The sequence below is a fragment of the Oncorhynchus mykiss genome, chromosome 26, assembly GCF_057628025.1.
Source record: "Oncorhynchus mykiss isolate SJ-2025 chromosome 26, ASM5762802v1, whole genome shotgun sequence".
Lineage (NCBI taxonomy): Eukaryota > Metazoa > Chordata > Actinopteri > Salmoniformes > Salmonidae > Oncorhynchus > Oncorhynchus mykiss.
The window spans coordinates 5,398,100-5,425,687 of NC_143047.1; the positions used below are offsets into that span (position 1 = coordinate 5,398,100).

The following is a 27,588-nucleotide window of genomic DNA, read 5'->3' on the forward strand; positions in this document are numbered from 1 at the left end:
TATCTACACCCAAAAATGTAAATTTCTTAGATATATTCCAGACCTCAAAAGTGGTCTCCTGATGTGGTTTATAAGCATTCTTTTGTATCAAAAAATGCTAATGTTGTTGTTTTTCTATGACATTGTTTTTTGTTTAGAGTGACAACCTGGAAAAAAATGCGGAAAAAACTGAAACCTTCAAAAACAACACAGAGAAATGAACAGAAGGCAACAAAATTAGGCAACAAAATACAACAGACTTGAAAGGGCCCTACACACACAAAAACACACACACAGTGAAGGTTGGTTACCATGGTATCCAAGCCGAGGGTCAGCAGCATGAGGAAGAATATGATGGCCCAGAACGGAGAGAGTGGAAGTCTGGTCAGAGCCTCCGGGTACACCACAAATGCTATGCCTGGACCTGAGAGTGTTAAATCAGATTGATAATCAGAGGCAAAAATCGAAGAGTACTATTAACTGGCCAATCCACTCTCTATCTCTCTGTCTATGGTCATACACTATCTGATCCTACCAGACCAGAGTTTCAAATCAAATCTAATTGTATTTGTAATGTTCGCTGAATACAACAGGTTTAGACCTTACAGGGAAATGCTTACTTTCAAGCCCTTAACCAACAATGCAGTTTTAAGAAAAATAAGTGATAGATAAAAAATAATTAACGATTAATTAAAGAGCAGCAGTAAAATAACAGTAGCAAGGCTATATACAGGGAGTACCGGTTCAGAGTCAATGTGCGGGGGCACAGGTTCGTCGAGGTAATTAAGGTAATATGTACATGTATGTAGAGTTAAAGTGGCTATGCATAGATAATTAACAGAGAGTTAACAGAGAGCAGCAGCATAAAAGAGGGGGCAATGCAAATAGTCTGGATAGCCATTTGATTAGCTGTTCAGGAGTCTTATGTCTTGGGGGTAGAAGCTGTTAAGAAGTCTTTTGGACCTAGACTTGGCACTCTGGTATCGCTTGCCCTGCAATAGCAGAGAGAACAGTCTATGACTAGGGTGGCTGGAGTCTTTGACCATTTTTAGGGCCTTCCTCTGACTCTGCCTGGTACAGAGGTCCTGGATGGCAGGATGCTTGGCCCCTGTGATGTACTGGGCCATTCGCACTACCCTCTGTAGTGTCTTGCGGCAGGAGGCCGAGCAGTTGCAATACCAGGCAGTGATGCAACCAGTCAGGATGCTCTCGATGGTGCAGCTGTAGAACGTTTGAGGGTCTGAGGACTCATGCCAAATCTTTTCAGTCTCCTGAGGTGTAATACGCGTTGTCCTGCCCTCTTCACAACTATCTTGGTGTGTTTGGACCATGTTCATTTGTTGGTGATGTGGACACCAAGGAACCTGCTCCACTACAGCCCAGTCGATGAGAATGGGGGCGTACTCGGTCCTCCTTTTCCTGTAGTCCACAATCATCTCCTTTGTCTTGATCACATTGAAGGAGAGGTTGTTGTCCTTGCACCACACGGCCAGGTCTCTGACCTCCCTATAGGCTGCCTCGTTGTTGTCGGTCATCAGGCCTACCACTGTTGTGTCATCTGCAAATTTAATGATGGCGTTGGAGTCGTGCCTGGCCGTGCAGTCATGAGTGAACAGGGAGTACAGGAGGTGGTTGAGAACGCACCCCTGAGGGGCCCCCATGTTCAGGATCAGCGTGGTGGATGTGTTGCTACCTACCCTTACCACCTGGGTGCGGCCCGTCAGGAAGTCCAGGATCCAGTTGCAGAGTGTTTAGTCCTAGGGTCCTTAGCTTAGTGATGAGCTTTGAGGGCACTATGGTGTTGAATGATGAGCTGTAGTTAATGAATAGCATTCTCACGTAGGTGTTCCTTTTGTCCAAGTGGGAAAGGGCTGTGTGGAGTGCAATAGAGATGGCATCATCGGTGGATCTGTTGAGGCAGTATGCAAATTGGAGTGGGTCTAGGGTTTCTGAGATAATGGTGTTGATGTGAGCCAAGACCAGCCTTTCAAAGCACTTCATGGCTACAGATGTGAGTGCTATGGGTCAGTAGTCATTTAGGCAGGTTACCTTAGTGTTCTTGGGCACAGGGACTATAGTGGTCTACCAACATGTTGGTATTACAGACTCAGTTAGGGGCAGGTTGAAAATGTCAGTGAAGACATTTACCAGTTGGTCAGCGCATGCTCAGAGTACACATCCTGGTAATCCGTCTGGCCCTGCGGCCTTGTGAATGTTGACCTTTTTAAAGGTCTTACTCACATCGGCTACGTAGAGCGTGATCACACAGTCGTCCGGAACAGCTGATGCTCTCATGCATGCTTCAGCGTTGCTTGCCTCAAAGCAAGCATAGAAGTAATTTAGCTTGTCTGGCTCATGTCACCGGGCAGCTCACACTTGTTCTTCCCTTTGTAGTCTGTAATAGTTTGCCAGCCCCGCCGGTCTAGTACGATTCAATCCTAATGCTGTATTGACGCTTTGCATGTTTGATGGTTCGTCGGAGAGCATAGTGGGATTTCTTATAAACGTCCAGGTTAGAGTCCCACTCTTTGAAAGTGGCAGCTCTACCATTTAGTTGAGTGCAGATGTTGCCAGTAATACATGGCTTCTGGTTGGGGTATGTACGTACGGGCACTGTGAGGAAGACGTCATCGATTTGCTTATTGACGAAGCCAGTGACTGATGTGGTGTACTCCTCAATGCCATCGGAAGAATCCCGGAACATATTCCAGTCTGTGCTAGCAAAACAGTTCTGTAGCTTAGCATCTGCGTCATCTGGGGGTGGAGCTAGGAGAGAGTGGTGGATGTGGCAGCTCATTGAGTGCGGTCTTAGTGCCAGCATCGGTTTGTGGTGGAAAATAGACAGCTACGATAAATATAGATGAAAACTATCTTGGTAAATAGTGTGGTCTACAGCTTATCATGAGATACTCTACCTCAGGTGAGAAAAACCTTGAGACTTCCTTAATATTAGATTTTGTGCATCAGCTGTTGTTTACAAACATACACAGTCAACCACCCCTTGTCTTAGCAGAGGCGTCTGTTCTATCTTGCCAATGCAGCGTTAACTCCGACCAGCTGTATGTTGTCTATGTCGTCGTTCAGCCACGACTTGGTGAAACATAAGATATTACAGTTTTTAATGTCCCATTGGTAGGATATTCGTGATCATAGCTCGTAGATGTTTCTTATCCAATAATTGTACGTTGGCTAATAGGACTGATGGTAGGAGGCAGATAACCCACTCGCTGTCGGATCCTTACAAGGCACCCCGAACCGTGTCCCTCATATCTCTGTCTCTTTCTCATGCGAATCAAGTGATTTGGACATTGTCAGGTATCTGAAGTAAATCCTTTGCGTCCAACTCGTTAAAGAAAAAATCTTCATCCAGTACGAGGTGAGTAACCTCTGTCCTGATATCTAGAAGCTCTTTTTGGTCATAAGAGAAGGTGGCAGAAATATTATGTTCAAAATAAGTTACAAATAACGTGAAAAAAACACACACAATAACACAATCGGTTATGAGACGGTAAAAAGGCAGCCATCTTCCTCCGGCGCCAAATCATTTCAAATACTTTATCTGTATTTGGATTTTTCAAGGATTTTACCTATATCAATGTTTAATTTACCTTCATCTGCCACCTTCTCAATTGGCACCTTCAGTTCATGGGCCATGAATCCAATGACGGAGAAGATGACGAACCCAGCGAATATACTGGTGGCACTGTTAACTATGCACACGATGATGGTGTCCCTAAACAAGAGGAGAGGGACAAGAAAGGGATGTAAATGTTACAGGGCTGTGACACATACAGTATTGGAGAACTTGGAATATTTTGGGAGTATTATCACACACAAGTGAGTGGCTATGTGTTGGTAATTGTTATTATGTGTCAAAATGTCAAAACGTTTGAAAAACAGAACCTAAGGATGTTCCAAGTGTTTTACAGGATATTTTACATATCTATATACCATTGCCATGTGTGATAATGAATAAATTAATGAATACATAAATTAACTATCTTCTGTGCAGTCTTATCCAAATGCATACAATTTGTGGAGAGGTTCAACAGTTCCCTCTAGTGAGAATACTATGGCCTCATACCAAGGGAGAGAGTATACTGTGCCAGTCTCTGCTTATAGTAGTTTTACTTCTTGTTTATATGTTGTGCTATTGTCACGGTACTCAGTATCACAACACTCAAGTTATCATGGCAAGAAACAAAACATGAAGCAGACAGATTTTCATGATGACAATCGTATGTTGGAAATAAACAAAAAAGTAGCAAAGTGCATGCCCCGCCCACCTCAGGATTCCCCCTTTTCTAGCCATCATTTCCCTGTTTTTGTGAGGTGTAAATTCACTTGTCACAGAATTGTTGCTGAATAGATTTATTTCAAAAGAAAATCAATGTACATTTCAACTCTTGCTTGTACAATCATTGATTTTACAATCGTGCAAATGTCTGTTCTGACCGCTGAAACTAGTTTCAAGTAAGGTGTCATATGTAAGAGATAGGCATGGTATAGACCTTCCAATGAATGGCTTATTTGCAGGTTCCTTCTCGACAATGCAACAACAATAAGAAATAATAAAAGATACAGATACAAACATAAAGTAAATGGCTCAGTAGAATAGAATAAACATTTTAGCATTAGTATAATACAAGAAGGGACAATTAATAGTCAAATATTTAAAAGTATTCGGGGGAAGGGGGATTGGGGGCAAGGAATTAAATTGCGTAATATTTAGCGATCATAATAAGAGTCTGGTGGTAGCAGTCGTGATGTTTGTGTAGTCCCCACAAGAAAAGTAAAATAACAACAATGGGGGGGTTAGGATTAAGGTTAGAATGAGTGTGTGTGTGTGTGTGTGTGTGTGTGTGTGTGTGTGTGTGTGTGTGTGTGTGTGTGTGTGTGTGTGTGTGTGTGTGTGTGTGTGTGTGTGTGTGTGTGTGTGTTAAGGTGCGGAGAGTCAGTGCAGGTGGTCGGTCCAGTTCAAGTGTTCAAGAGTCTTGTTCAACAGGCTTGTAAATAGAAACTGTCTCTGAGCTTGTTGGTATCAGACCTCATGCTCCGATACCGTCTCCCCGTCAGTAAGGCAGTCAACAGCTTATGGCTGGGGTGTGTGGGATCCTTGATGATGCTCAAATAAAATTACATTTGTCACATGCTTCATAAAAAAACAGGTGTAGACTAACAGGGTCCTTTTCCAACCATGCAGAATTGAAGATCAAGACATACATACAGAGTGAATAAGGAATAACAATAATGAGTAAAAATAACGTGAACAACGCCTTCAGTAAATATTCACACTCCTTTACTTATTCCACATTTTGCTGTGTTGCAGCCTGAATTTAAAACAAATTAAATATAGATTTTGCACCCTCCTACACAAAATACCCCATAATGTCAAAATTAAACACTCTCCATATTTTCAAACATAGTGGTGGCTGCATCTGTTTATGGGTATGCTTGTACTCATTAAGGACTGGGGAGTTTTTCAGGTTTAAAAAGAAACGATGAACAATTCATTTGACAGAGCTTGAAGAATTTGGAAAAAGATTAGAGTGCAATACAGATTCCGTCATTCTGTGGATCTGTTGATGTGGTATGCAAATTGGAGTGGGTCCAAGGTGTCTGGGATGATGGTGCTGATGTGAGCCAAGACCAGGCTTTCAAAGCATTACATCACTGTAGATTGTGTGTGCTACAGTCATTTAGACAGGTTACCTTGGCATTCTTGGGCACTTTGAATCCAATCAGGAAGCCTTTTGTGGCTAGCTCATCCAGTTCTATTGACTATTGTGTCACCATGGATACTCCAGCTGTTTTCAAAGTAAAGAGCTTGGACTGTTATATATAAACGTTCGAAGCCTGATGTCTAAACTGAACTTTCTGGATGTCTGGGTGCATGACACTAGCCCAGATGTTCTGGTTATCTCAGAGACCTGGCTGAATGATTCGATAATGGATAAGTATGTTGCCATTGCGGACCACAACATGTTCAGATGTGATAGACTTTAAACGGAGGCAGGGGTGGCTATATATGTAAGATCTTCTCTTATGGCATCATGATTGTAGCATCTCTGTCCACAACATGTGAGAGCTGTTGGCTATAAAGCAGCCATAAGCCAAAATATGAAAATTTGTATTGCTGCGGTATATTACCCTGGCGGAGGCTGTTGGTATTATTTTTGATGATCTATTTTTGATTATCCTTTCTGGTATCTGAACTGGTTGTGTTAGGAGATCTAAATCTTGATTGGTTTATAAATGCCTCAGTTTAAGAATATCGGTCTTGAGTTCTACTTGACTCAGCTGATAATGAAACCCACTTGGATTAATATAAAAAAACAAGCAAACCTTATCCTGACTAACCGTCCCCATAAGCATTGCCTAGTGGCGTTTTTGCAAATGATATCAGCGACCACTGCATTATTTCTTGCATTAGAGCAGGTGTTCCCAATGCCGTCGGGGGTACGCTAAATAAAAATATGTGATTCACCTTCTTTTTTCTTAAAAAATAAATAAATAAATATATATATATATATATATATATATATATATATATATATATATATATATAAAAATATATATTCTTCAAATTTTCAAATAGTCCATTTATATTTTCCAACGGGGCTATACATTTGGGTGAGGGTTTTTTCTCACCTGAGTATGCTTGTTTCACTGCTAAAAATAAAATGAAACCATCTAGTAAACAGCTAAATAACAACACAATGTCGAATACAGGTAGCCTAGTCAAATAATGAACATCCAATCCCATAAACCGTTACTCTCTCACGGGAATTCCACTAACCGTCCGTATGTAGCCAAACGTAGCTGCTGCTCATGTTGGTATCTGTACAGATGGCACAAAAGCCAAGACAGGGAGACATAGTGGAGTGGTAACGCGCGTGCAAGCAGTTGCTCCAGACGCCACTTGGGTACACTGCAGCATCTACCGAGAGGCTCATGTTGCCAAGGGAATGCCTGAAAGCTTGAAAGACGTTTTGGACACTGCAGTGAAAATGGTTAACTTTGTTAAAGCAAGGCCCCTGAACTCTCGTGTATTTTCTGCACTAGGCAATGATATTGGGAGCGACCATGTAATGCTTTTACAACACACAGAAGTGCGCTGGTTATCAAGGGGCAAAGTATTGACACGTTTTTTTTTTTTAATTGAAAGAAGAGCTTAAAGTTTTCTTTACTGGCCATATTTTTACTTGTCTGACCGCTTGCATGATGACAAGTTTCTCACACGACTGGTCTATCTGGGTGATGTTTTTTCTTGCCTGAATGATCTGAATCTAGGATTACAGGAACTCTCCGCAACTATATTCAATATGCGGGACAAAATTGAGGCTATGATTAAGAAGTTGGAGCTCGTCTCTGTCTGCATTAACAAGGACAACACACAGGTCTTTCTATCATTGTACGATGTTTTTGTGTGCAAATGAACTCAAGCTTATGGACAATGTCAAATGTGATATAGTGAAGCACCTGAGTGAGTTGGGTGCGCAATTACGCAGGTACTTTCCCAAAACGGATGACACAAACAACTGGATTCATTATCCCTTTCATGCCCTGCCTCCAGTCCACTTACCGATATCTGAACAAGAGAGCCTCATCGAAATTGCAACAAGCGGTTTTGTGAAAATGTTATTTAATCAGAAGCCACTGCCAGATTTCTGGATTGGGCTGTGCTCAGAGTATCCTGCCTTGGCAAATCGAGCTGTTAAGACACTGATGCCTTTTGTAACCACGTACCTATGTGAGAGCGAATTCTCAGAAAAGAGTGGATTCTCTGAAAATTATTTAAGACGGAGACTCTCTCCCAATACAACCCAACATTGCAGAGTTATGTGCATCCTTTCAAGCACACCCTTCTCATTAACCTGTAGTGAGTTATTCACCATTTTCTATGAACAAATAAGGTTTTATATGTAAGATGGTTAAATAAAGAGCAAAATGATTGATTATTATTACATTATTATATGTACCCTGGTCCTATAAGAGCTCTTTGTCACTTCCCACGAGCAGGGTTGTGACAAAAACTCACACTCATTCAATAAATGCATTGTATAGTGTGTGTGTGGCAGGCTTACAATGATGGCAAAAAACTATATTTGAGAGTGCACTGACCCTGGTGCTAGAGGGGGTATGCAGCTGGAGTTTGAATGTTTGAAGGGGTACGGGCCCATGAAAAGTTTGGGAACCACTGCATTAGATATACCAAATTGAAAAACTCTGACCGTCATATAATTGTGGAGAGAATTTCTTTTTAAATCTCACCCTAGTTTGTTCATGATTTACAGTATATTATTCAGAGCTTTTTTCTACTAGTTGTATACCAGATTCTGTTGTGGCACTTACATTTTTCACATCTATTTTTAGCTCTCTGGCTGATAAACATGCCCCTTTCAAGCAACTCAGAGTCAAAAAGCGATCTAACCCATGGTACTCTCCTGTACCATCAGACCTTCTCTTGATAAGAAATCAATCCTGGGCCAAGGCTAGACAAACTGGCCCGCTAGCTGATTGCCAACTACTTAGGCCATTGAGAAATAGGTGCACTGCCTCTGTTATTTGACGTGTGTACAGTGTTATTGTCAAAGAGTGTTATTTGACGTGTATCTTTTTGGACACACAAAGACCCAAACGGCCTTCCATAGTATGTTGTGAAGCTAATAACAGTGACACTATTACTGTGTAACTCCGGTAGGGCAACATCTGATCAATAGCACACTTTTTAACGTTAGTGTGTACTAGTGCTAGACCAGTCGCGAAAGCCAAAATCACACAAGACAGAGAACGGTTGATTGTCAAGGGCAATGAATTCCGTTACCTTGGCGTTAAATTCAGTTGCACTTAGCCATCCCGGATCCGGGATCGTGAATACAGACTCAAGCTCATTACCATAACTCAACGTTAACTATTCATGAAAATCGCAAATGAAATGAAATAAATATGCTAGCTCTCAAGCTTAGCCTTTTGTTAACAACACTGTCATCTCAGATTTTCAAAATATGCTTCTCAACCATAGGAAAACGATAATTTGTGTAACAGTAGCTAGCTAGCGTAGTATTTAACGTTAGCATTAGCATTAGCATTCAGCAGGCAACATTTTCACAAAAACCAGAAAAGCATTAAAATAAAATCATTTACCTTTGAAGAACTTCAGATGTTTTCAATGAGGAGACTCTGTTAGATAGCAAATGTTCAGTTTTTCCTGAAAGATTATTTGTTTAGGAGAAATCGCTCCGTTTGGTGCGTCACGTTTGGATACCAAAAAAACCCGAAAATCCTGTCATCAAAACGCCGAACTTTTTCCCAAATTAACTCCATAATATCGACTGAAACATGGCAAACGTTGTTTAGAACCAATCCTCAAGGTGTTTTTCACATATCTCTTCGATGATATATCGTTCGTGGAAGTGTGCTTTCTGTCCTGAATCCCAGGAGAAAATGACCGCAACTGAAGATTACGCACCAATTTAGACAAAGGACACCGGGCGGACCCCTGGAAAATTGAGTCTCTTATGGCCAATCTTCCAATGATATGCCTACAAATACGTCACAATGCTGCAGACATCTTGAAGAAACGACAGAAAGCGCAGGCTCGTTCCTGGTGCATTCACAGCCATATAAGGAGACATTGGAAAACAGAGCTTCAGAAATTCTGCTCATTTCCTGTTTGAAGTTTCATCTTGGTTTCGCCTGTAGCATGAGTTCTGTGCCACTCACAGATAAGATCTTTGCAGTTTTGGAAACGTTAGACTGTTTTCTTTCCAAAGCTGTCAATTATATGCATAGTAGAGCATCTTTTCGTGACAAAATATTGCGCTTAAAACGGGCACGTTTTTTTATCCAATAATGAAATAGCGCCCCCATAGACTCAACAGGTTAATGGATTTCGCTTTTAAGTTGTCTCGCTGAAATGGTCTTACTCTTTCAAATGACTGTTTGACTTGTTGACTGCTCGATCCACACAGCAGACATTGTGGGCTAGGTTAGGAATGCTGTGTTGCAGGTGTAGCGCAAATTTTACGTGCCGTCATTACGTCATGTACCTACTGTGCGTTATATAGATATGCACGTCAGCTTTGACATCGTTTTTTCACATCGGCGTTAAACTAGACATCTGGCCGATTCCGATGTTGGCATTTTTAGCTAATATAGTCTGATTCCGATATGTTCACCGATATATCGTGCATCTCTAGAAGAAAGATATTTGTTTCTGGCCATTTTGAGCCTATACTCGAACCCACAAATGATGATGCTCCAGATACTCTACTAGTCTAAAGAAGGCCAGGTTTATTGCTTCTTTAATTAGGACAACAGTTTTCAGCTTTGCTAATATAATTTAAAAAAGGGTTTTCTAATGATCAAATAGCCTTTTAAAACGATAAACTTGGATTAGCTAACACAGTGTGCCATTGGAACACAGGAGTGATGGTTGCTGATAATGGGCCTCTGTACACCTATGTAGATATTCCATAAAGAATCTAATAATTATTGTAATGATAGGCTTCACTGTGCAGTTGTTTCCGAGTGCCCTAGAGAAAAAAGCGTGTGCAGATTCGTTCAATCCAAAGCCTACATGTAAAGAATATTAAAGAATGCATCAGAGATTTGTATTTCTTGCAACTTTCTGAGGATCTAACGGCATGGGAATGCCTGTGTCTACCACTTTGTGTAGCCAGTTAGCGATGCTGAAACAGTCTTTTCCATAAAACCTTCCAAAATCAAATATTAATAACTGCACAAAGTAGGCAAATCATGATGATTTGTATCACTCAGGGGGTCTTTTATTTAGCAAACTCTGCTATTGCGCATGCAGTAAAGAAACACCTCCAGACTCTTGAGGTGTACAATCAGGGACGTCATGCACCCAAAAATCTAAGGGGGCATAGAGAATCTCGTATTTTCAAACACCTGAAACAGCTTTTTCCTGCAATCATGAGCCATAATGAGTACGCTTAATTCTATGTCAAAAATATGTCTATTTTTCTGCATATCTAAGCATACCTCTTGAGCTGTCTGTATCCTCCTGACAGGTGGTTATTTTAAAAAAAAATGTCATATGCTTCTCTGCATCTCTGCTAAAATCTGGGGGAAAGATTGAATGGAATGAGTCTTATTCAGTACATTTAGTTATTCCTTGCTTTTCTAAAGTCTACCAACCTTGCCAGCAGGATAGGACACGGGTAACTGCCAAAATAATGGAAACACTTGAGTAAATTAGGGATACAAAGTATATTGAAAGCAGGTGCTTCCACACATGGTTCCTGAGTTAATTACGCAAATAACATCCCATCATGCTTAGGGTCATGTATAAAAATGCTTGGCAGACCATTATTTTGGCTACCATAGCTATGCCCCCATAGAATGACAAATTGCTCTATCCATAGGGCACGAGTGGTCACTGAATGGCTTGATGAACATGAAAACATGCCATGGTGGTCTGTCACCATTATCTGAACCAAATTGAACACTTATGGGAGATTCTGGAGCGGTGCCTGAGACGGCGTTTTCCAGCACCATCAACAAAACCCCAAATTATGGAAATGTCTCATGAAAAATCCCTCCAATAGAGTTCCAGACACTTGTAGAATCTATGCCAAGGTGCATTGAAGTTGTTCTGGCTCATGGTGATCATGGTGAACTCCCTATTAGATAATTTATGTCTAGTAAATAGTACAAATAAAGAAAAACCTTTGAATGTGTAGGTGTGTCGAAACTTTTGACTTGTACTGTATATATAGTACGAGTCAAAAGTTTGGACACACCTACACATTCAAGGGTTTTTCTTCATTTTTACTATTTCCTACATTGAGGGATATTAGTGAAGACATCAACACTATGAAATAGCACATATGGAAACATGTAGTAACCAAAAAAGTGTTAAACAAATATGTTATATTTGATATTCTTCAAAGTAGCCACCCCTTGCCTTGATGACAGCTTTGCACACTCTTTGCATTCTCTCAAACAGCTTCATGAAGTAGTCACCTGGAATGCATTTCAATTAACAGGTGTGCCTTGTTAAAAGTTAATTTGTGGAATTTCTTTCCTTCTTAATGCGTTTGAGCCAATCACTGATTAGGGATATGTGTTATGACAAGGTATGGTTGGTAAACAGAAGATAGCCATATTTGGTAAAAGTCCAAGTACGTGTAATTTAATATGTTTATTGTTTGTCTATCTTTTTTATGTATTTGTCTACAACAAGTTTATATATGTTCACAACAAGCAAGGGGAAGATATCAGAATAGGGGCAATGGGGAATAATAACATATTGTACGGAATACATTTGTACTGTAGTGAAGCCGTCTCTAGAGTAATGCAAGGTCTCTTTCATGACCATGTGAAACGACAAATGCTATGGAAATGCTGGGATGTGTTTTTCAATGATGTTAAAGGTAATTATGATGCAACGATGACGGTGATACGATATGGATTACAATTGTCATCATGAAAATTAAGGCTATACGCACTACATGTTACACACATAGACACTCAACCATGCAAATTGTCTGAGTTATTTTTTACACATTATAGTCTTACTCTTATACAGGCATCGTACACACTCTCACTAAATCACACCCAATGTCATACATATCAACCTACTCAGATTTACTACACACATAATATCTTGTCTCAATTTTCTAGCATCTGTGGCATTGGCTCACAGACAAACAGGCAAGGGAATAAAACAAATATTGCTAGAACCTATTTCTTGAATTCAAAATATCAGACATTTGAAATCTCTAATTTTGACCGTCATATAACTCTGATGGCAGTAACTTTACAAGCACTAATTATGGTCAATTTAGACTGAGAATAGTATCTAGTTATGGTAAGGGGTGAAGTAAGTATAGCCAGTTATAATTGTAACGGTTTAGCAGATTATAAAAAAAGAAGATCAGTCTTTACATGGCTAAAAGAAAAGGCATATAACACATACTGTTTACAGGAAACTCACTCTATATACTTAGATGAAGATGCGTGGAAAAGGGAATGGGGTGGTGAAATAATTTTCTGTCATGGACAAAGGAACTCAAAAGGTGTGATGATATTAATTAACAAAAATGTAGATCTGAATGTGCATAGTTAGGAATGATTCGCAAGGAAGGTGGATCTTTTTGAATACGAAAGTGGACGAAAAAGAGATTTGGCTCGCCATCTGTGGATTCTATTCGATTAGATAGAACTTGTGTGTTAAACATCACAGCAGAGTTGAAAGATATGTGTTGCGTAGAAACCCGAAGAGGGTGGCAAGCAGAGATAGATGGGATGGGCTGAGGGAAGCTGAGGGTTGGGATGTGGAATTGGAGACAAGTGGGAGTGGAGTTTCTGTGCGGGAGATAGAATGATGGTCAAAGATTAAAGTTGTTTTTTTTAAGTAAAAATAAAACATAATAAAAAGTATGTTTGAATGACACTTGAGGGGCAGTGTTTTTACAACTAATGCTTTTTTGCCTGAGGCTGATGCCATGCAGGTGTTTGTACACATGCATATACACATACACATATATATACATATACACATATACACACTCTCATGCAAATAAATGCATACAAGAACACACATGTAATAGTGCCAGACATGCACACAAACATACAGTATACAGTTGGCATTGCTGTTATGATTTTATGTCCTTGATGTCCTTTGTTTGTTTGTGTTGTTTTTTTTGCATTGTTGTTTGCTGTTTTCTTCTGTCTTTTTATTTTATCTCTTTAGTTCATTTTCTTGGTTGTTGGTGCATTGAGGGGTTCTTGGGGGTGGGGAATGGAATTAATTAAAAAAATACATTTTTCTTGTTGGGGGGGCTGTGGGAGGGGTCTCAGATGGTTGAGGGGCAGCTATTGGGGAACTGTGTGGGGATATTGGAGGGTTCGGGTTCACGTTTTTTGTCCTGGTAGGAGATCTGTCAACGTGCCCTTGAGCAGAGCACTGACCCTGTACGCTTCTGTGTGTCGCTCTGAATGGGAGTCTGTTGGATGACTGGTAGGATGATGTAGTTGTTGAGCGGCTTAACTGTAGGTATATTGTAAGTTTTGAGAATAGTCAATAAAATAAAAAATTTAATTAACAAATAAAAATAAAACATCTCAAGACATCAGTCAGGAAGTTAAAGCTTGGTCGCAAATGTGTCTTCCAAATGGACAATAACCCCAAGCATACTTCCAAAGTTGTGGCAAAATGGCTTAAGGACAACAAAGTCAAGGTATTGAAGTGGCCATCACAAAGCCCTGACCTCAATCCTATATAAAATGTGTGGGCAGAACTGAAAAAGCGCTTGCGAGCAAGGAGGCCTACAAACTTGACACAGTTACACAAGCTCTGTCAGGAGGAACTGCCCCAAAATGCACCCAACTTATTATTGGAAGCTTGTGGAAGGCTACCTGAAACGTTTGACCCAAGTAAAACAATTTAAAGGCAATGCTACCAAATACTAATTGAGTGTATGTAAACTTCTGATCCACTGGGAATGTGGAGAAAGAAATAAAAGCTGAAATAAATCTTTCTCTACTATTATTCTGACATTTCACATTCTTAAAATATATATATATAATCCAATGTACACACTACCATTCAAAAGTTTGGGGTCACTTAGAAATGTCCTTGTTTTTGAAAGAAAAGCATTCTCTTTTGTCCATTAAAATAACATCAAATTGACCAGAAATACAGTATAGACATTGTTAATGTTGTAAATGACTATTGTAGCTGGAAACTGACATTTCTGGGGGGAATGGCCCTAGCCCTCACCCTCCGATCCAACAGGTCCCAGACGTGTTCAATGGGATTGAGATCCGGGCTCTTCACTGGCCATGGCAGAACACTGACATTCCTGTCTTGCAGGAAATCACGCACAGAACGAGCAGTATGGCTGGTGGCATTGTCATGCTGGAGGGTCATGTCAGGATGAGCCTGCAGGAAGGGTACCACATGAGGGAGGAGGATGTCTTCCCTGTAACGCACAGCGTTGAGATTGCCTGCAATGACAACAAGCTCAGTCCGATGATGCTGTGACACACCGCCTCAGACCATAACGGACTCTCCACCTCCAAATCGATCCGGCTCCAGAGTACAGGCCTCCGTTTCACGCTCATTCCTTCGACGATAAACGCGAATCCAACCATCACCCCTGGTGAGACAAAACCGTGACTCGTCAGTGAAGAGCACTTTTTTGCCAGTCCTGGCTGGACCAGCAACGGTGGGTTTGTGCCCATAGGCAACGTTGTTGCCGGTGATGTCTGGTGAGGACCTGCCTTACAACAGGCCTACAAGCCCTCAGTCCAGCCTCTCTCAGCCTATTGGGGACAGTCTGAGTACTGACGGAGGGATTGTGCGTTCCTGGTATAACTCGGGCAGTTGTTGTTGCCATCCTGTACCTGTCCCGCAGGTGTGATGTTTGGATGTACCGATCCTGTGCAGGTGTTGTTACATGTGGTCTGCAACTGCGAGGCGAATCAGCTGTCCGTCCTTTCTCCCTGTAGCGCTGACTTAGGCGTCTCACAGTACGGACATTGCAATTTATTGCCCTGGTCACATCTGCAGTCCTCATGCCTCCTTGCAGCATGCCTAAGGCACGTTCACGCAGATGAGCAGGAACCCTGGGCATCTTTCTTTTGGTGTTTTTCAGAGTGAGTAGAAAGGCCTCTTTAGTGTCCTACGTTTTGATAACTGTGACCTTAATTGCCTACCATCTGTAAGCTGTTAGTGTCTTAACGACCGTTCCACAGGTGCATGTTCATTAACTGTTTATGGTTCATTGAACAAGCATGGGAAACAGTGTTTAAGCACTTTACAATGAAGATCTGTGAAGTTATTTGAATTTTTATGAATTATCTTTGAAAGACAGGGTCCTGAAAAAGGGACGTTTCTTTAAAAAAAGTGTTTTACCCCCTTTTCTCCCCAATTTCGTGGTATCCTCTTAGTAATTACTATCTTGTCTCATCGCTACAACTCCCGTACGGGCTCGGGTGAGACGAAGGTCAAAAGCCATGCGTCCTCCGATACACAACCCAACCAAGCCGCACTGCTTCTTAACACAGCGCGCCTCCAACCCGGAAGCCAGCCGCACCAATGGTGCACCTGGCTACCTTGGTTAGCGAGCACTGTGCCCGGCCCGCCACAGGAGTCGCTGGTGCGCGATGAGACAAGGATATCCCTACCGGCCAAACCCTCCCTAACCCGGACAACGCTACGCCAATTGTGCGTCGCCCCACGGACCTCCCGGTCGCGACCGGCTGCGACAGAGCTTGGGCGCGAACGCAGAATCTCTGGTGACACAGCTAGAACTGCGCCACCCGGGAGGCCTGGACGTTTCTTTTTTTTACTGAGTTTATATCGTCAGGATCTCCGAGATTTGATGTTGTTCAACTAACTTTTTTAAATTGGGAGCACCAGTGCTATCAATGATTATAATTTACAAAGTATATTGAAACCAGGTGCTTCCACACAGGTGTGGTTCCTGAGATAATTAAGCAATTAACATCCCACGATGCTGAGGGTTATGTATAAAAATGTCCAGTTGCCCATTATTTTGGCTACCATGGCTAGAAGAGATCTCAGTGGCTTTGAAAGAGGGATCTCAAAGGAGCATAGGGGGTTTAAAGCGTGTGTGTGTGTGTGTGTGTGTGTGTGTGTGTGTGTGTATGTGTGTGTGTGTGTTTGTTTTAACACCACCGGTGCATGTAATCTCCCGTTAGTAATGTCCAATTCCAACACACAGCTCCGTGTTAAATTCTTTCTGTTGATTGCAATTGGCCTGTATGGTAAAATAAAAGGTGGCATGTGTTGTTTCAAAAAATACATTTTTTTAATATTTGAAATTACCAAATTCCTGGATATTATTGATTTCATGTCTCTCATTCAAAGTGCTCTGTAGTTTAGTTGGTAGAGCAAGGCGCTTGCAATGCCAGGATAGTGGGTTTAATTCCTGGAACTACCCATACGTGAAATGTATGCACGAATGACTGTAAGTCACTTTGGATAACAGCGTCTACTAAATTGTATATATTTATACATTATATACATTATATACATACATTATACACTGCTCAAAAAAATAAAGGGAACACTTAAACAACACAATGTAACTCCAAGTCAATCACACTTCTGTGAAATCAAACTGTCCACTTAGGAAGCAACACTGATTGACAATAAATTGCACATGCTGTTGTGCAAATGGAATAGACAACAGGTGGAAATTATAGGCAATTAGCAAGACACCCCCAATAAAGGAGTGGTTCTGCAGGTGTGGACCACAGACCACTTCTCAGTTCCTATGCTTCCTGGCTGATGTTTTGGTCACTTTTGAATGCTGGCGGTGCTTTCACTCTAGTGGTAGCATGAGACGGAGTCTACAACCCACACAAGTGGCTCAGGTAGTGCAGCTCATCCAGGATGGCACATCAATGCGAGCTGTGGCAAGAAGGTTTGCTGTGTCTGTCAGCGTAGTGTCCAGAGGATGGAGGCACTACCAGGAGACAGGCCAGTACATCAGCAGACGTGGAGGAGGCCGTAGGAGGGCAACAACCAAGCAGCAGGACCGCTACCTCCGCCTTTGTGCAAGGAGGAGCACTGCCAGAGCCCTGCAAAATGACCTCCAGCAGGCCACAAATGTGCATGTGTCTGCTCAAACGGTCAGAAACAGACTCAATGACGGTGGTATGAGGGTCCGACGTCCACAGGTGGTGGTTGTGCTTACAGCCCAACACCGTGCAGGACGTTTGGCATTTGCCAGAGAACACCAAGATTGGCAAATTCGCCACTGGCACCCTGAGCTCTTCACAGATGAAAGCAGGTTCACACTGAGCACATGTGACAGACGTGACAGAGTCTGGAGACGCCGTGGAGAACGTTCTGCTGCCTGCAACATCCTCCAGCATGACCGGTTTGGCGGTGGGTCAGTCATGGTGTGGGGTGGCATTTCTTTGGGGGGCCGCACAGTGTGCTCGCCAGAGGTAGCCTGACTGCCATTAGGTACCGAGATGAGATCCTCAGACCCCTTGTGAGACCATATGCTGGTGCGGTTGGCCCTGGGTTCCTTCTAATGCAAGACAATGCTAGACCTCATGTAGCTGGAGTGCGTCAGCAGTTCCTGCAAGAGGAAGGCATTGATGCTATGGACTGGCCCGCCCGTTCCCCAGACCTGAATCCAATTGAGCACATCTGGGAAATCATGTCTCGCTCCATTCACCAACGCCACGTTGCATCACAGACTGTCCTGGAGTTGGACAGGCGTTGTAGGGAGGTCATACAGGCACGTGGAGGCCACACACACTACCGAGCCTCATTTTGACTTGATTTAAGGACATTACATCAAAGTTGGATCAGCCTGTAGTGTGGTTTTCCACTTTAATTTTGAGTGTGACTCTAAATCCAGACCTCCATGGGTTGATTCCATTTGGTTTCCATTGATAATTTTTGTGTGATTTTGTTGGCAGCACATTCAACTATGTAAAGAAAAAAGTATTTAATTAGAATATTTCATTCATTCAGATCTAGGATGTGTTATTTTAGTGTTCCCTTTATTTTTTTGAGCAGTGTATTATCATTCTGATGTAATTATATAATGGTTTATGTGCAGTCAACATTTGATACATTTTCAAAATCCCGAAAGTGTTGAATATCTTGCTCCATTGTACAGCTGTTACATTTATCAGAACTGTATTTTTGACCTTTTATACATTTTGACGACCCTTTCTAAAACAACCGTATGTTGTCATAGAATCAGATGTTTACCTTCAAAGCTACATAACATAGTATGTTACATAAAGCAGGTTGCTGTGACGACAACAATTTGAGTCTGCATCGTGTTGATTGGTAACCTCACTCCTCAGTTTGAAATGTCTCTACCCGCTCCATAGAGTTGCTAGCTTTATGGTGGCGCAGCTGGCTAAGATGTTGTCAAGAGGGCGGTCACATGTGATTGCGAGACAGAGGATTCGAGATCACTCCCAGTGGCGGGAGAAGTGAAAAGTGTTTACCTGTAGCAGTTGTTGTGGAACTTGTTGTAAGAAGACAGTGTGATGAGGCCTCCCCAGGCTGCTGACAGAGAGAAGAAGATCTGGGTGGCAGCATCCTTCCACACCTAGAGTAACACACACTCACTGTTAGACACAGAAGGATGGGCGGAGAAATGTGTGTGTGTGAACGCATTTGTCTGTGAGTCTATTTGTGTGCCTGTGTGCACTTACGTGTGTGTATGTATACCTTAGCATCATTGAGTTTCTCCCACTTGGGTGTGATGAAGTAGAGGATGCCGTCACCAGCCCCTGGGAGGGTCACTCCTCTGAACAACAGAATGACCAGAACCACATAGGGGAACGTAGCTGTGAAATACACCACCTAGGAGATGGGAGAGGAAGAACAAAACAAAGGGAGAGTTAGCAGGTTGTGTGATAATGCACTGATTCAACACTTTTAGTTTAAAAACAAACCCACTAGAGAGCAACATTACATATTAATTCACAGAACTAAACACTTTCTTTTATGGTTCTGGGATTTCACAGAGGGAAATTACCACATGAGCAGAGAGAGAGATATTTCTCTTACTTTCCCTGATGACTTGATTCCTTTGGCCAGGGAGAGGTAGACTATCAACCAGGCCAGCAACAAGCAGCCTGCGAGGGGCCAGCGGATGTCTCCAGGGTACTCTATCCCTTTGGAGATGTGCAAGACATTATACCTAGAGACAGAGAGAGGGAGAGAGAGAGGGGAAGAGAGAGAGAGAGAGAGAGAGAGAGAGAGAGAGAGAGAGAGAGAGAGAGAGAGAGAGATAGAGAGAGAGAGAGAGAGAGAGAGAGAGAGAGAGGGGGGGCGAGAGAGAGATAGAGAGGAGGTTATTTCCCAATCACATAAAACAGTTATTTCAGATCTGACATTTATTATTCCTACATGTCAATCAATAGCGGGAAATCATAGTGTCTATACAGCCCAATAACTGTGGCCTAATTATGTTAGAAAGGAAACCAGCATTTACAGTATAGTATGAGAAATCACAAGTATCATCAGCCAGCAGGCCTACTTCAAACATAGAACCTCTATGTAAATATGATGCAAGTTATTATTTTTTTTATTTTTTTTAAATTACTATATTTTTATTGAATAATTTTTTAGCTGTTGTATTGTTTGCAAGGAGAGCTTGCAAGTATGCATTTCATTATACTGTGTACACTACACTGTATCCTTTGCATATGAAAAATAAACTTTGATTTGACTTACTTGAAGTACTCCTCGCTGGGGCTGACGTAAGTTTTGTTATCCGGATAGGTCATGTTAACCAGTTTGGTCAGGTTTCCAATGGCTTGAGCCGACAGGCAGAACGAGCTGTTCTTTACAGAGGTGATGTTTTTATCATGGAGGATGCACGTGTCTGTCACAACCAGGACAGACAGACAGACAGGTTTACATTCACTGTATCGAATCAGAGCAAATAAATATCTCAACAGTGACAGACAGACAGACATCTTTATAATCTGGTTTAAAAACTGTATCAACTCTCACAATTTTCTCAGGTGGTGGGTATAATGTAGAATAGATTTTTGCCCAGCATGTTTTATATGTGTAATGGTTATTTTTCTTGTAACAGACCTGTAAATACCAGCTGTGCTTATTATGAAATAACCTTTTTTTCCCAAATGTAGCGTACACTTAGAATAAACGTAGAAACGTTAATCATGTTTGACAGAGTAGATCTAATTTCCTTTTGTATAATCATCATAAGTTTGTTATATTACCAATGAAACCTACGGGTTGACACAGCCTCAATGCCAGTGCAGACTCCTCAGAGGAGGAAGGGGAGGACCATCCTCCTCAGTGAATTTCATAAAAAAATGTAAACATTTAAAAATGTATCCTTTTTAGATAAAACTATACTAAATATAATCACGTCACCAAATAATTGATTAAAACACAATATTTTGCAAAGAAGGTCTACAGTAGCCTCAACAGCACTCTGTAGGGTAGCATGGTGTAGCTGGAGGACATCTAGCTTCCATCCTCCTATGAGTACATTGACTACAATACAAAACCTAGGAGGCTCATGGTTCTCACCCCCTTCCATAGACTTACACAGTAATTATGACAACTTCCGGAGGACATCCTCCAACCTATCAGAGCTCTTGTAGCATGAACTGACATGTTGTCAACCCAATCAAAGGATCAGAGAATTAATCTAATACTGAAAGCATAAGCTACAGCTAGCTAGCACTGCAGTGCAAAAAAATGTGATGAGTAGTTGACTCAGAGAGAGAAAGAAAATAGTTTTAAACTAATTAATTTCTTCCTAAATGAAGGAGAAGCAAGAGAGAAATAGAGAGAGAGATTTAGATTTAGTTATATTACCTATGCTGCCTATGATGTTACTTTAGCTAACATGGTGACAATGATGTAGGCTGTGTGTAGCGGTTTGGCTTGGAAAGTTTTTTTTGCCTGGTCATACAGCTGATGTCTTGTGCATTGAAGTCCACAATTGAAGGGAAGAGGTGAAAGGAGGAGAGCACATAACGTAGATGCGAGAAGGAATACAATGTGGCTGCTATGAAACTGAGAACTGTATTTACCCATGATCAGGGGTGTAGTAGTCATTTTGGCCTGTTTATGAGTTGTGTATATGTTGTCTGACAAGGGTTGTTCTGACTTGTTTTGTACACTAGAGAGCACTATATGTTGGGGTCATGGGTCACTGTTCATGTGTGCATATAGGTAGCACAAGTGACCAGGAAGGTTTAGCACAGGTGAGAGGAGAGCACATACAGTTCTTACCGTATAACATAGATGGCTTATAGAATGCATCTCTCTGCACCTTTTGTGTAGGAATATGGGTTTTGGAGCTATTTATATTTATATACGCAATAAATGGGAACGCCACCCCAAAAGAGTAACGTTTGGAAAGCTGATTTTTATGGACGCGTTATGGACAGCTCTCTCCTGTGCCAGAGGCAGTTCATAGGGGATCGCCACTACAAGGGGTGTATTAATTCAGCCGATTCTGTTGAAAACATATTTCTTAAACAGAAGCAAGCAGAAGCAAAACGGGGATAAACATAACTGAATTTGTCCAAAAGAAACTCTTGTTTGCAACTGTTGGATTAATGATCACACCCACTGTCAGCTAGATGCAGGCAAGAGTGTGCAAGGCGGTATTGAATGCCACTGTCTGTACATGTGTCACATCAAATTCTTCTCTCAACCTGTGTGCACCTACGTTGTAAACTCTCATTCATAGGCTAGGTTGTAGCAAACCTCATGATGGGAATAGGGACAATTTGAGTATCATGTAGTAGTAGCCTTAACCTATCGCTGTTACATTTAACTGGGTGAATGGAATATGAATGACAGTCATCCAATATGCTGTAATAGAAATAAGGCCATGCTCATAAAAAAAAAAATCATCTGAAACGGCACTGACCGCCACTGATCAATGCTATTCAAGGATACAGAGGAGAAAGACCAGGGAGAGTACAGTTACTGTAATTGACCAGGAGAGGGCAGTCTGGCGCACACTGCGGCACTGCAGCAACTATACTACAGTAAATGTGTCAAGCAAGCAACTTTTGTGCTGAATTCACTCAAATGCAACAGACAAAACAGGCATTTTCTTAATCAAATTTCGATTTTTATTTTTTTTCCCCATGCAACTGGGAGAAAATTATCCGGTCATACTGGAAGCCTTTCTTTTATCAATTTATCCTCTTTTTTAACAATAAATTGTAGCCCAATGTAACCTAAAAACAATTACTCATAATTGCACGAGTGCAAAACTAATTTGTCTACTTAGCCTACACCTTAATATGGAAAATACACATTTTGTATAACTGCTTTGTGCTCATGACGTGTTTAGGGTAGAATAAAGACATAATCAGGAGAAAAAATATCACACATGTAACCTACACACAGTTGAAAAAAGAACTTGAGACCCACAGAAGAAATATAAAAATCTATATAATAAACCTAGTAAGCAAAAGTAGCACTTTTGGATGTAAATTAAAGTCGAAAACAATGCTTAAAATAACTGGCCACTCGACACTATAGGCCAGGTTACAGAAATAGACCTTAGCTGAGGGGTGCGTTGCGCATTGCGCAATGGTGATGGGATGCCTATGTGTATGTGTGTGCGCGCATGCATGATAGTGTGTGTGCGTTCTGGCGCATTGTGGTCTTACCTAAGAGAAGCATGTCTTTGTCCTTACAGTCCAACGTGTTCCACTCGTTCTTACAGTTAGCCCATGGCAGTGAGCCCTTCAACGAAGCGAACAGGTAGTACAGTGTCCAGCACATAATAATGTTATAGTATATGGCTATCAAGACAGATATTATCAACATGGCAATCCCGCAACCTAAAATAAATAAATGAGACGAAATATATAAATTACTCTTAAGCAGGCAGAGGAGCTTGATCAAAAGTTATTATATCATAATAAGTAGTTTTCATTTTTTTTCTGAAGTTAGAGTATGTTACATGTTTTAAATTCGTTACTTTATGAGTTTGGATCGCAGCCTGTATATGCGCAGTTTACCTTGCAGAGCCGGGATGGCTTTCCACACGGACACGGGGCCCTGGCTGGCAAACTGACCCAGGGAAACCTCCAATAAAAAGATAGGGATCCCGGCGAGGCACAACATTATCAGGTAGGGGATCAAAAAAGCACCTATATACACAGGGAAACGGGGAAGCATTTCAAAGTAGCGCACAGATACAACTGAAAAGAGATTACTCAAACTTGGCACACATGATTTAAACAGAAGGCTATAATCGACTTAATTCGACTTCCTTTCTCATGAAATAAAGAGATTATGTATGGCTGGTAATAATGAAATAAATGTGACATATTACTAGGGCTATCTTCATTTCAATTTAGTTTGGTCTACACTCTATGCATTATTATATTGTAGTTACCTTATACAACTAATTAGGCTACATGCAAGGGAAGCAAATAAGTATAACACCTGCGTTGTAAACTTTCATTCATAGGTTAGGTTGTAGCAACCTCATGATGGGTATAGGGAAAATTTGAGTATCGGTATCATGCCTTAACCTATCGCTGTAACATATAACTGGGTGAGTGGAATATGAATGACAGTTATCCAATATGCTGTAATAGAAAAAAGCTAATTAAAAAAATCACGTGTTATACTTATTTGCTTCCTTTGCATGTAGCCTAATTAGTTGTATAAGGTCATTAATGAGTGTAGACCAAACTAAATTGAAATGAAGATAGGCCTAGTAATAATAATAATTACAATAATATACATAATATTTTATTTACAGATCTGATTATCAATCATAAAGCCTAAATAAATGAACTAAAATCCACGAGAAAGAGTAGTCTCCTAGAAGCTGAAAAATAATGTTAGCTAGACGCGTTCTATAACTGTTTAGAAAATGTGTCATAATAAAAAGTCGCCTATTTTCTTTGAGAAGCAAAAGCAAACAAAGAGGAAAGTCAAGAATATGTTTTCCGACACTCATTTCAACTCCAATGATATAGCCTAGCAAGGGAATTAATTAAAGTAATGTATTTTCGTTTGACAATGTTAAAATACGTTAAGCATACTGTTCTTTAAACAATGGCAAAACAACCATACAAATCATCTAGGATATGAACACAATTAAATCGACTTATTCCCATTGTGTTCCTCGAATTTAATTAAATCGTCAATTTCGTTCATATCAATTATGGGTGATGCCAAACATCTAAATCTATCATTGTGGAGCAATGGAATATCTAAGTCAAATAACACTGATAAGTTTTGGGATACGTTTTATTTATTTTCCGCATTTAGGTGCTTGTGCATTTACAACTTTAGTGACATTTGCAGTGCAGGTACATTCTCAACTCAACACTCCCCTTACCTCCACCATTTTGGAAGGCAAGGTATGGAAACCTCCACACGTTTCCCAGTCCCACGGCATAACCAACCATGGACAGGATGAAATCCAATTTATTAGTCCAGTTTCCCCTGGCCTTATTCTCATCTCCACTCTCGTCCTCCTGGGAAAAACAGTGGATTTTAGTGGTTTCATGTACATTAAGTAACCATATTGGACTTCAATTTAGTATAGCCTATCATTAAAACGTCTCAGATCCCAAACCCCTTGCCTTTCTGGGCGAACGACTCGTTTCGTTATTCGATCTATTAAATTGGCCACAAGTATAGGCTATTTGCAACAGTCAGAAAATACAAATGCACTCCGCTTCAACGCACACAACAATCGCGGGAATACCACTATTTGATTGATGCGAGCATTTTAAAACATGACAGGACAAATTCATCTGAATATTCATAAATACGGATCATTCAAATTTCCTCATTTCTGATTCCGTGCCAAGAGGGGTAGGAGAGAGGGGTAGGGAGACCGGGACCAAGCTTATCAATGGAGCACTGTCAGAAAGGCGCACGGGCGGGAGACTAGAGTGAGAGGAGGGGAGAGAGGAGAGTGGCGAGGAATGCCCTCGCGGGGATTGGAACAATGGGCAGAATGCGCAGCCTTATGTAACCCATTGCCAAGCGCTGTCATGGGTTTACTGAGACCAATCCCGAGAGAGCATGATGCGGGGTTTCTATCCCTCTTTCTATCTATACATGACACACGGAGCAGCGCAGTGCGGGGGGATATACCATTACCGTACGCTGATACACAAACAACCATTTTACAGTAGGCATATTCCTTTATCTCACTGCAGTGGGAAGATTCTTTCCATTCAGCACTTTCAGGATGACGTTTTAGACCAACTTTTGGTGACAGAATTGTGTCAAATAGATAGTCTATTCTAGCCAAAGGCAGAGGGTCAGAACATCGAAATCGATAGCCTACCTTTTTCGTTCCTATATTTTGATAATTTCCTACAATAACTGGGAATTATTCTAAACTATTATATTGGTGAATTCTATTCGATTTATAGACAATTGCAACCTATGGTTACTGCATCTGGCCATCGCAAATGGAAACTCACTTGAATAGGCTATATAGATCATATTCTCTCAAATCACCCCTCAGCGTCAGGCTCCAGAGCTGGACTATCTCAGGAGTCCCATGGGACGGTAATTACAACTTCTCAGTCGCAGCATGTCACCCCCACCTCGGCCTCCTTATCCGTGAAAGACCCGATAACACCACAGCCAATTCTCTATCTTAATAGGCAATACAGGTTGCATGTCAGATAGATCACCATTCACTCCAAACCGCGGTTCGTCTTGTAATCCAGAAACCCCCCTCTAAGCTCTCCTGACCCTGGTTGGGCTATCCTCCCGTATCGAAACAATTCGTTTGAGCCCACTTACCCCCGTCACGGCGCCGGGCTGAACAGACGTGTTGCCATCTGCGCCCAGAATGATGGTGGTCTGACTCATGGTGGTCCAGTTGCCCGACGCATTGTTTTGATCTCCGGTAGCTCTAAGCGGGTCCCCGCACTGGACAGGGACAACCCGGGCAGCAGAACCACCAACTGAGCTGGTGGAATCCTTACGTAAGGCCGAGTTCGCAGCCACGGATCCAGGCACCGCCGGAGCGGCATTTTTAAATGTTCCATAGACTTTACTGACTTCTCCCGGTTTATTTTCCGTGGGACAGAAAGTTTTGCTCTCGTTGGATGGTGCTGGCTGAGGGGCCGGGTGAGCGGCGGACGTTTGGTTAAGGGCATTGTACGGTTTGTTTGCTGAAACTCCCACCGCTCCCTCCGGCTGGTGCAACGGTTTAAAACCGGTAGGAGCATTGGCCGGCTGTTTGGTCATCTCTCTCTGGTCGGAGAAATCCTGCAAAATGTCATTTACAGATGAGGCTTAGCACAAAAGACAAGGGATAAAACAAATATATAAAAATGTTTTACAAACAGAAACACTTTAAGATGCATTTACCAGGTCGGTGTTAGCACTACTAGGATATGAATTGAGAATTAAATTATTTTAGCGCTACTATGTTCAGATCAAACCTATAGGCTAATCACCTACAATAAAAACGAATGCAGCAGTGGTGGTTGTTTCTGCAGTATTTTAAAAGCCCTTTGTCGCATGTTTTGGCTCCGCTGCTCTGGGCTTCAGATCACGGTCTGCGGGAGTTTGCTTCTCCTGTTCGCAAGATTCTTTAATTTTACGCCCCATTCCCCCCATGTCATTCAGCTCCACAGCTACTGATTTTTATGGGCAATAGACAAGCTGCCGGGCTCTTGACAGCTCCCCTCTCCCTGGCAGGCATGTATGATCACTGGCACCAGGCTACAGCTCTGAGAGGACTCGGGCGTGCAGAAATACAAATGACTATCTCCGCATATATACCCTAACCAAGAGGAAACAAAGCAATATAAGAGAGCGCGGGATTTCTAAAGACAAACGTGCTACATTTAAATTGAAGTTTACATTTTTTTTTTAAAAGAGATACCGTTCCTGCGTGTTTTATCTAGCACCTTGCATATAGGCTATTAAAAGGACACGCTCTGATTTCGTTTATCTGAAATTGAAAACAAATACATTCAAGACAAATAGCCCTACGTGTAGTCCTTGATTGGAAAATATCGAACGAAATACAAGTGTTTTCGATTGAACTTAATGCATCTTTTGCTCAGAGATTGCCAAAGTGAATGCAAGTTCTGAAAAGTTTTTGCACAATGGGC

At 41.5% G+C, this 27,588-nt stretch overlaps 1 protein-coding gene across 1 annotated transcript in view; it reads right to left on the reverse strand.

Annotated features, from left to right (window-relative positions):
• Window positions 1–27,588, reverse strand: part of LOC110506271 (sodium- and chloride-dependent glycine transporter 2) — a 52,117-nt gene that overhangs the window by 23,469 nt on the left and 1,060 nt on the right. The window contains exons 2-11 of the mRNA XM_036964282.2: window positions 26,264–26,734; window positions 24,834–24,972; window positions 23,497–23,628; window positions 23,143–23,316; window positions 20,201–20,351; window positions 19,532–19,664; window positions 19,190–19,324; window positions 18,964–19,067; window positions 3,588–3,712; window positions 291–403 (exon numbers count right to left, since the gene is read on the reverse strand). Of these exons, the coding sequence (XP_036820177.2) occupies window positions 291–403; window positions 3,588–3,712; window positions 18,964–19,067; window positions 19,190–19,324; window positions 19,532–19,664; window positions 20,201–20,351; window positions 23,143–23,316; window positions 23,497–23,628; window positions 24,834–24,972; window positions 26,264–26,734 (1,677 nt within the window). The remainder of the gene's footprint in view (window positions 1–290; window positions 404–3,587; window positions 3,713–18,963; window positions 19,068–19,189; window positions 19,325–19,531; window positions 19,665–20,200; window positions 20,352–23,142; window positions 23,317–23,496; window positions 23,629–24,833; window positions 24,973–26,263; window positions 26,735–27,588) is intronic.